At 36.8% G+C, this 10,895-nt stretch overlaps 1 protein-coding gene across 1 annotated transcript; it reads right to left on the bottom strand.

Annotated features, from left to right (window-relative positions):
• Positions 1 to 6,361: 6,361 nt before the first annotated feature.
• Positions 6,362 to 7,187, bottom strand: LOC141712848 (protein MKS1). Its single transcript, XM_074515946.1, has one exon. It carries the CDS (start codon positions 7,067 to 7,069, stop codon positions 6,479 to 6,481), a length of 591 nt encoding a protein of 196 aa, XP_074372047.1. The 5' UTR covers positions 7,070 to 7,187; the 3' UTR covers positions 6,362 to 6,478.
• Positions 7,188 to 10,895: the final 3,708 nt, after the last annotated feature.

Raw genomic sequence — 10,895 nt, 5'->3', positions numbered from 1 at the left:
AGCATAAGCCAAAAATGTCCTTATGGCTTCTAACCTAGCAACTGGTGCAAATGTTTCATCATAATCAATTCCCTCCTGTTGAGAATATCCTTTTGCAACCAGCCTTGCCTTATTCTTTGTAATTATGCCATCACTGTCAGTTTTGTTTCTGAATACCCACTTTGTACCAACAACAGATCTATTCTTTGGTCTTGGCACTAGGGTCCATACTTTGTTTCTTTCAAATTCATTTAACTCTTCCTGCATTGCTTGCACCCAATCAGCATCTTGAAGAGCTTCTTCCACTTTCTTTGGCTCAGTCTGAGAGAGAAAAGAATTGTAAAGACATTCGTTTGAAGTACCTGTTCTAGTTCTGACACCTGCATCAGGATTTCCAATTATCAAATCAGGTGTATGTGATTTAGTCCACTTCTTTGCAGATGGAAGGTTTTCTCTAGAACTGGATGCTCCCCCATGATCCATGCTGTCTTCATTTTCATTTTTTGATGCTCCCCCTGAAACTATGCTCTCTGAGTTGGATTCTTCAGAATTTAGATTTTCAAAACTATCAGAACTTGGCTTATCAGAACTTGACGAATCAGAACTTGAAGAGTCAGATGTATGTTCTGATGCTTCTTGAGATGTGGTATGTTCTTGAGTATGCTCCCCCTGCATAGGTGCATCTTCCTTTGGCGTAGTCACCACAGTTTCAATAACATCAGAGTTTAATCCATCAGAGTTTACAGTATCAGGACTTAGACTGTCAGGATTTTCAGTATCAGAATTTGAGTCTTCATTTTCAAATCTCAGCTGATCATGATCAATAAAATCTTCAAGACCAGTAATATTCTTGTCATCAAAAGAGACATTGATAGATTCCATGACCACTCTTGTTCTCAAATTATAGACTCTGAAGGCTTTTGTGGAAAGTGGATATCCAACAAAGATTCCTTCATCAGCTTTTAGATCAAATTTAGATAGCTGTTCAGGATGAGTCTTGAGAACAAAACACTTGCATCCAAATACATGAAAGTACTTCAGATTTGGCTTCTTTTTCTTCACCATCTCATATGGTGTTTTTCCTTGCTTGTTAATGAGTGTTGCATTTTGAGTAAAATAAACAGTCTGCACAGCTTCAGCCCAAAAATAGGTTGGAAGCTTTGCTTCTTCAAGCATTGTACGTGTAGCTTCAATGAGAGTTCTATTCTTCCTTTCAACAACTCCATTTTGCTGTGGAGTTCCAGGAGCAGAAAATTCCTGCTTAATTCCATGGTTTTTGCAGAACTCTTCCATTATCAAATTCTTGAACTCAGTGCCATTATCACTCCTTATGGTTTTCACAGAATCTTTGACCAATTTATCCAGATGTTTGACATGATCAATCAAGATAGATGCAGTTTCACTTTTTGTGTGCAAGAAATACACCCATGTGTATCTGGTGAACTCATCCACTATGATCAACGCATATTTTTTCTTTGCAATAGACATGATATTCACTAGATCAAATAGATCAACATGTAGTATATGATAAGGCTCAAGAATTGATGAGTCAGTCTTGCTCTTGAATGAAGATTTTCTTTGTTTGGCCTTCTGACAAGAATCACAAAGGCCATCAGGAGCAAATACTGACTTTGGCAGTCCTCTCACAAGATCTTTCTTGACTAGTTCATTTATATTGTTGAAATTTAAATGAGAGAGTTTCTTGTGCCAATTCCAGCTTTCTTCAATTGATGCTCTACTCATCAGACAGATTGCAGAACCATCAGTACTTGTTGAAAGCTTAGCTTCATAAATGTTACCACGCCTGTATCCTTTTAGAACAACTTTGCCTTTGGATTTACTCACAACTTCACAGTGTTCTTCAAAGAAATCAACATGATAACCTCTGTCACAGATTTGACTTATACTCAGCAGATTGTGTTTAAGTCCTGAGACCAGAGCTACTTCTTTAATGATGACATTCCTAAGATTAATATTGCCATATCCCAATATTTTTCCAATATTGCCATCTCCATAAGAAACACTTGGGCCAGCTTTCTCCACAAAGTCTGATAGCAGGGATTTATTTCCAGTCATATGTCCTGAACATCCACTGTCCAGAACTAGAATATTTTTCCTGTTGCCCTGCAATCACAAAGACCACTAATGATTAGTTTTAAGGATCCAGACTTGCTTGGATCCTTTGGCCTCATCAAGTTTGTTAACATTTGCAGCGGATTTAGCATCCGAGTTTATGTTAACATTTTTCTTATCAGAACTTACACTATCAGACTTTGAATCAGAATTTACACTAGAAGGAACAATGGAAACTTTCTTTAAAGAAGGTTTTATTTGATAATAATCATAGTACAAACTATGATATTCCTTACAAGTATAAATGAAATGCCATAAACTACCACAATGAAAATAAGGATTTTGTGGTTTATATCTAACAGACTGACTCTTAACTCCTGATTTTGAAGGTAAGGAGTTTATGTTCTTATTTTTCCTGCAAAAAGAAGCCAGATGGTTAGACCTTCCACAGTTATGACATGTTTTCCTAGGAGCATCAGGAACAAGCTTATAATCATTGCTTTTATTCACACCTTCCTTTCCATTCCTATTTTTCCTAGGTGATTTTACCTTGTTTGCATTCTTAACATCTTTCAGCTTATGCTTAAGCTGCTTCTTTGTCATTAAGCCTATGTTTACCTCAACTGTCTTTTCCTATTTTAGTTTGTCAGAAGTTAATTCCTCTTTAACTTCTGATTTCTCATTATCAGACTTTACAGTTACAAACTTAACAGGTTTTAATTTTGGCTTTTTGCTTAACAACAGGCTTAATTTCTACAGTTCTTTTATCATTCTTATCCTCTCCATAACCTAAGCCCTCTTTCCAATTTTCACTACTTAGCAAATTTTGAGTTGTTCTGCCAGAATTAGTCCAAGTCCTGATAATCTCTCTTTCCTTTTCTAACTCAGTTTTTAGAGATTCATTCATTTTTAGCACTTCATCCCTAACATAAAAAACATCATCTCTATCCTTCTGAGTTTGATGGAACATAACTAACTCTTTTTCTAAGAAATCATTTCTTTTCTTAAAAGCAAGATTTTCAGAAGTTAATCTTTCACATGTTAAAGTTTGATCTCTATAACTAACAAACATGGTTTTAAGATATCTTCTCAACTCATTAATATCATCAGTATGAAAAGCATGAGTAGTCTGAGGTACCTTTATTTCAGCAGCTTCAGAACTGCTCTCAGCAATTTCTTTATCAGCATTTGCCATCAACGCATAGTTCTCCTCACTTTCAGAGTCTGAGGTGTCTGTCCAGCTTTTCTTCTTTGTGACAAGAGCCTTGCCTTTATCACCCTTTACTTTCTTGCAATCAGGAGATATGTGGCCTTTCTCACCACAGTTATAGCATTTGACATTGGTATAATCTCCTCTATCAGACTTTTCTCCTCTGCCTTCAGATCTTCTGAAATTCTTCTTATCAGAACTTGTGCCTTTCCTGGAAAACTTCTTTCCCTTCCTGAACTTCCTGTATGTAATCTTTGTGATCCCTTTCACCATAAGAGCACACAGCTTCATCATCTCCTCATCAGCATCAGTCTCAGGCAAGCTTTCAGAATATGAGTCATCATCACTTTCAGAACTTGATGACTCAATATCAGACTTTGTGACAAGAGCTTTACCCTTGTCTTTCTTTGAGGTAGCTGCTTTGGGGGATTCTTCTTCAGCCTTAAGAGCAACTGTCCTTGACTTTCCTCCTTTCCTCTTGCTTCTTTGTTCCATCTCAAGTTCATGAGTCTTGAGCATTCCATAAATTTCATCAAGAGTTGTTTCATCAAGATTATAGTTGTCTCTTATTGTTGTTGCCTTCAAATCCCAACATTCAGGAAGAGCTAACAGGAATTTAAGGTTTGAATCTTCAAGATCATACTCCTTATCAACCAATGACAAATCATTCAAGAGTTTGACAAATCTATCATATAAATCAGTCAATGACTCATTAGACTTTGAGTCAAAGTGTTCATACTCTTGAGTGAGTATTGTCTTCCTGTTCTTCTTAATTGTATCAGTTCCCTGACACCTTGTTTCCAGAGCATCCCATATCTCCTTAGCAGTCTTGCAGTTAATTACCTTGTTTGACATTACATTATCAATGGCACTATGCAGTAAGTGTCGTACCTTAGCATCCTTAACAATTGATGTGATATCTTCAGCAGTATAATCACTCTTCTCCTTTGGTACGGTCTTTCATGCTTCACCTGCAACTGCAACATCGAGCTTGGTTGGTTTGTGAGGCCCTTCCTTGATTCTATCAAGATATTCTGGATCTGTTGCTTCCAAGAACATGGTCATCCTCACCTTCCATATGGGATATTCAGATGGTCTCAGTATGGGAACTCCGATGGTCTCATACTGACTTTGAATTTGTGTCTTTGGTGGTTCTTCAGTTTTGGTAGGCTTAGTTGGAGTTTCTGTGTCAGACATGATTGTGTTTGGATCTTTAACTGTATGTGCGTTAACAGATTAGCTCTGATACCACTTGTTAGGTCACACACACTGTAGAGGGGGTGAATACAGTGTAAAGTACAATCAAATCGAACTTTAATATCTCAAGTAACAGAAAACAAACTTTATTGAAACAATAAACTCTGTTACAGTATAGAACTGTTACCTCTCAATGATGAACAAATATCACGAGAGCTGCTAGGGTTACTACAAATAATCTTCTCGAATATGATAACACTTATAGTGTAAACCCTATGTCTGTGTTTATATACTACACAGTTACAAGATAATCGCTAATTGATATGGAATATAATTCCGCTTCCTAAAATATATCAATCAAATATCTTTTCTTCCAAGTATTCTATTCTTTATAGAATTCCTTCTTCATGCATATCTCTTCTTATGTTTATCTCGATCTTCTTTCCTTTAATCAGCTACTGTCTTTATCTGAACGTCCTTCAGCACTTAAGTTCTGATATCCATCTTCTGATGATTATCTCATGATAATATAAGTACTAATATTCTTAAGTCCTGACTTCCAGTAAGTACTGATTTATCCTGTTTAAGTAAGATCTGAAAACTAAACATAAATAATATTAGCCATGACATTATCAAATATATCTAACATCCGACGATTGCGGATACAGATACGAATATAGGTATATTTGTATCCGATAATATCCGAATCTGAATAAATATATTATATTTATATATTTATATATAATTTAAAGTTTATTATATTAAATTTGTAGTGTGTGTATGTGTATATAGATAAAAGGGCGCGCACACACACATACATATATAGATATATATTTAAATATTATATTTATACAAATTTTATATAATTATAAAAAATGTATATAAAAAATTTATTTGAGTTCAACAATTTAAAGGTAACAAATATATTGAAAAGATAAATAAAAATTAATTTTTGAATAAATTAAAATAGGATTAAATCGTTTTAAATCTTATTTGAATTTTTAAAAATGAAATTTTAATTTTAATGTATTTTTTTTAATTTTTTTTAATTTTAAATATAAAAATAAAAAATCTGATTGAAAATCGGATCCGGATCCGGATCCGGATATTATCCTTATCCGGATAGTATCCGTCGGATCCAGATTCAAATATTATTCTTTAAATATTTTGGATCCGGATACTGATATAAGCAGATCCGTATCCGAATTATCCATTTGACAGCCGTAGCGAGAAATACAAAAGTTAAGAGAAAGTACTGGTAACAGAAAAATACAAAGTCGAAGTCTGACTGCAGCACGATGGGTTCCTCTTGATGAAGGACATCTTGAGATTAATGTGGATGCGTCAGTTAGAATGGGATTTTCAGACTTTGTTGGTATGGTTCTGCGTAATCACCGCGGAATTTTCTGCAAAGCAAGAGTGGCAAGTCATAGGGGACAGGTGACCGTGTTTGAAGCGGAAGCTTGGGGGGTGATGGAGGCCATCAGATGGGCAATTGAATCAGATTTGTCCAATGTTATCATATAGACAGATTCAATGCTTGTAGTACAAGCTATCAATAAACGTAGTACAAACTATTTGGAGGTGGGAAACTTGCTCTAAGATTGTCGAAATATGCTAAGTGATCCTCCAGATTTTAGTGTTTCTTATGTAAGAAAACAAACCAATAAAGCAAGGGTGCCTTGTATGGCTAATGGTTTTCATGATTATTCATCTTTTCCACGGATTGTACGGGAGAACCTTGTGTATGATGCTTCATTGAATTAATGCATTTTACCCTTTTTAAAAATAGTATAGAAAATCCAAGTGTACATCTGCAAGTTTTAAATGCAGTATCACCAACCTAAATTGTCAACTTCTGATTGGTTGGTAATTTAAATCCCATCACAAAATGAATGAAAATATATAAATAAGACTACAATTAAAAAAATAATTAATGTTAGTGTACAGCATGACTTTTCTGACTGATAATCAATCACTAGTTCACTACTACAATTCTTTTTTTTTTTCTACAAAAGGCTAAAAGTCAAAGAATTGACTTAACAGATCAAACGACGTCGGAGAAGGCGATACCATTGGAGCCGTCAACAACGAACTCGGACTAGGCGTAAACATATTACTCAAAAACGGACTCATTTCATTCAACAAACTCATATCAAATCCCGGCGAGAACATTCCCGCCGATATCGGCGCCAAACTTGCCGGCGCCGGCGACAAAATACCCGGAAAACTACCCACTTCAAACCCATCAATCATCCCTCTTTCTCTCCCTGACGGGCTTGTCTTCTCAATCGTCGCAAGTCTCGCCGCCGGCGAAATGTCGCCGGAAAAATCGCCGGAAGAAGGGCCGGTGAGTCTTTGGACAAGACCCATGAATTCATTTTCCGTAGTGTGAATGACCTTGGGAGAAACGGCGTAGATGATGACCGGTTGACGAGTCTCCGGCGGCGGCGGCGGCTGTTTGGGCGGCTTTGGCGGCGGATGTATGGGTGGTTTTCTGATTTTATGAGAGTCTTTGCTGACTTGAAGTGGAGAAGGACGAGGACCTTGGAGTTGACGCTTGATCGGAGACGGTTGCTGTTCGCCGGAAAATTCATCCCATGGGTTCATTTTGAGTATTTATTAGGAGAGGAAGAAAAGTAGGGCTGTTATGTGCATGTATATAATAATGTATACATACACACAAATAAAAGGCTGGTTGTGTCATGGGTTATGTAGTAGTAATAAATTTGATACAATGTGTGTTGTATATATTTATGATGGTGACCGCAATACCACTAGGTAACTGGGATGTTAAGTAGATGCTTCCTCCCTCTCTTTGACTAATGAAATCTGGGTGGCCTTCCCTCGTATCTGTCCTTATAGAAAAAAATGACAAAAATAGCCTATTTTTAAAAAATTTAACAAAAATAGTCATTCTGAAAAAAGTGACCAATTTTGGCCGATTGAATACTCCACTGTCAGTTGGGTATCCCAATTTGTATAAGATACTCCACTGGTAGTTGGGTATTTCATATATGGATACTCCACTGCCAGTTGGGTATCTTATATAAAGTGGATACTCCACTGACAGTTGGGTATCCCATCGGCCAAAGTTGGCCAACTTTTCAGAAATTGGTTATTTTTGTCAATTTTGTGTAAAAATAGGCTAAATTTGTCCTTCATCCGTCCTTATATTTGTGTTCACTAATTTTTTTAGGATTCATTAAATACTTTTCACCCTATCATTGGGGAATTTTTGTCTCAATCATAAGGTTAAAAAAAAATCATAAGGTTGAGATGCAAATTCAAAACGAATTTTTTAGGGGGTGTTTGGTTGATGGTTAATATGTTCGGTTAACGGGAATCGGAATCTTAAACCCAAGTGATAGTGCTTGGATTATCAATTTAGTGGTGGGGATTGGGAACTCCATTCCCCCTTGCTGGGTAAATCAAACCCACCATACTCCTTCGGTTTCCATTTCATTCCCATTCCCATTAACCCCCATTCCCATACCATTCATTCCCATTCTCGATTCTCATTCTCATGGTGCATCCAAACGCCTCCTTAGTGTGCTCGTAAGTTATATGTCAAATATTAAAAATTATAAATATTAGCCTATTTTGAATGGGGTCGGATGAACTTAAATATTATAAAAAATATTATAATAAAAATTTATAAATTTAAAACTATATACATTTACAGCACATAACTTTTTGTTGGAATGTTCAAAAATACGGAATTGAGATTAATCGGTAGAGACACATTATAGTAATTAATCGAATAATTAGTTATTAATTGGAATGATTAATTGGAATACTAATTGGATATATTTAAAAAAATATATTTAATTTATGAAGCTTGATATATTAGTTTAAGAAAAATATGCATTGATTAATTGGATTCTAAAATGGAGTCGGTAATTTACTTTTTAACAATTAATCGGGTGATTAATCGATAAAAATTGATAATCTTTGGAACAAAGAATTGTTGGTGCCCAGAACAGGTTTAATGTTTGTATATACTCCAATTCTACATTATAAATGATGTTGCATTCTTAAACGTTCTTACAGTTTGATTGCATGACCCTGAATTTGTATAGGCACGTTATAGCAACCTGTTTCCCTGCCAATATCTCGCCTATATGAAAGGATATCTACCATGTCTTAATTATACGGTTAAACCTCACAATAAGATTAGTAAAATATAAGGTCAAACTGTACTAGTGTAGTGCAAGTGAACTTATCACTAACATTCTCCCTGACGGGCATCATTAATGAACTCCAATCTTGTCTCTGAGATTTTAAAACTTGCTGTCAGGGGATTTGGTCATCATATGTGCCAGTTGATCTTGAGAATTAACATGTACAACGCGAAGATATATAGCCTTTTTGGAGTCTCTTACAGAGTAAAATCAATAGCTAAAGTAGTGGAGAATCAATCCTATTTGTTTCATCCCCAATCAGCATCAGAATTAGCATGCAAGGGACAACCGAGAGTTCCTATGAAATTTAACACCATGATCAGTAGTCCCTCGAAGATACCTTTAACAACTTTTTAAGTTTTTAACAAATGATTAATTTATGTTCAGTCGTCGGTGATTGCTTATACTGAGACAAAATTAATGACTTGCAGCGCTGTCTAGAAGCAAAGTTGCTGTCCGTGGTTATAATATGTCAACTCAAAACATGGTGACTTCTCCGGTCTTCTCCTTTCTTTTCACGATCTAGAGCCTCGTACACGTGGCGTGGGATGAATGGTTAAGTTGCTAAGTGGGGTTTCTGTAACATAGAACCGGAGGGGGGCTGTGTTCCCGCGGTAACTCCGGTGTGAGAATAAGAACGGGGTTTCTTGAAGGAGAAGAAGAAAGAAAGAGTTATTCTTGCAGTGGTGTGTATATATGTGTAGAGAGCAAATTTTTCAACCCTTAAACCCCTTTTTTAGGGCCTTTTATAAGCTCCAAACTTTAGGATTTTATGAGTTTGTACCTCTTTATCCTAACCCTTGATAAATCTTGGTTGATGAATGGTTGGATGGTTTAGATTATTAAAGGGGCCCAGCTGTCCCCTTATTGTTGGGTGTCTTGAGATTTAGACACATGGACAGTTAGGATGTTGATAATCCATTTTGGGTAATATTGGACAGTTGACATTTTAGCTATCTGCCACGTGTCCCGGCGACCACCCTAGTTTGGGCCTGGGATGCCCTTTCTTTGGGCTTTTGTAATGTTCTTTTGGGCCTAATTATTTATGGCCTATCATTTTCCTCCCACTCCCTTATGCGGGTTTTCCCAGATGGGGGAGTATTGTCGTAGTCCGGAGTTGGCTCTTTGTGTTCTTTTGTACTTAGGAGGGTTATTCGTCTTGTTTTTGATTTGTGGCCCCCTAACCCCAGGGTGTTGTTGGATACAAATCCCTGGGGTTGTGTTTAGGCAGGCCCCTTGATTTTTGTAACTTCAGAAAATTTTTGATTTTTTTTTTGTGATTTGTGCCCCCTAACCCCGGGGTGTTTTTGGGTACAAGTCCCCGGGGTTCGGTTTGGGTAAGCCCCTTGATTTTTATAACTTGGGGAAAATTTTGAATTTTTTCTGTGATTTGTTCCCCCTAACCCCGGGGTGTTGTTGGGTACAAGTCCCCGGGGTTCGGTTTGGGTAGGCCCCTTGATTTTTATAACTTGGGAAAAATTTTGATTTTTTTTTCTGTGATCTGTGCCCCCTAACCCCGGATGTTGTTGGGTACAAGTCCCCGGGGTTCGGTTTGGGTAGGCCCCTTGATTTTTATAACTTGGGAAAATTTTTGATTTTTTCTTTGTGATTTGTGCCCCCTAACCCCGAGGTATTGTTGGGTACAAGTCCTCGGGGTTCAATTTGGGTAAGCCCCTTGATTTTCATAACTTGGAATTTTTTTTTCTTTGATTTGTGGCCCCTAACCACAAATCTCCGGGATTGTGTTTGGGTAGGCCCTTTGATTTGACGGGACAAGTACGTGAAGTGACTGGTGTATAGTTTTTGTCATTTTTCCGGGGTGTTAGGCGACAGTTGGGTTTCTGTGTGAATATATATATATATATATATATATATATATATATATATATATATACGTGTACATATATCCAAACGTTGTAGTTTCCCCCTCTTTTCTCTCCTCAAAAGTCGCGCCTGTTAAATAATTACAGCTATGTAATCATTAACTGCTGCAATTACTTTATGGAAGGCCAGGATTGTGCCACGTGTCCTACTCGGGCGGACACAATCTAGAGTTGGTTGAGTGGGTTTTTACCCCCTTTTTCTTTATAAATACCCGTCTCCTTTATTTTCTTCATTCTTTACGCAGTCACAAATACCAAACACCCTCTGAGTTTTTCTTCAAAGTGCATTTTGGAGCTTTTCTGGTTCTTCCTTGAAGCCTTACTCTTTCTCCTGCTTTTTTGTAAGTCTTCGAACTCTTCTCTTTTATT

The sequence above is a fragment of the Apium graveolens genome, chromosome 3 (assembly GCF_009905375.1).
Source record: "Apium graveolens cultivar Ventura chromosome 3, ASM990537v1, whole genome shotgun sequence".
NCBI lineage: Eukaryota > Viridiplantae > Streptophyta > Magnoliopsida > Apiales > Apiaceae > Apium > Apium graveolens.
The sequence above is the reverse complement of the archived record's forward strand: the minus strand, read 5'-3'. Positions and strand labels throughout refer to the sequence as shown.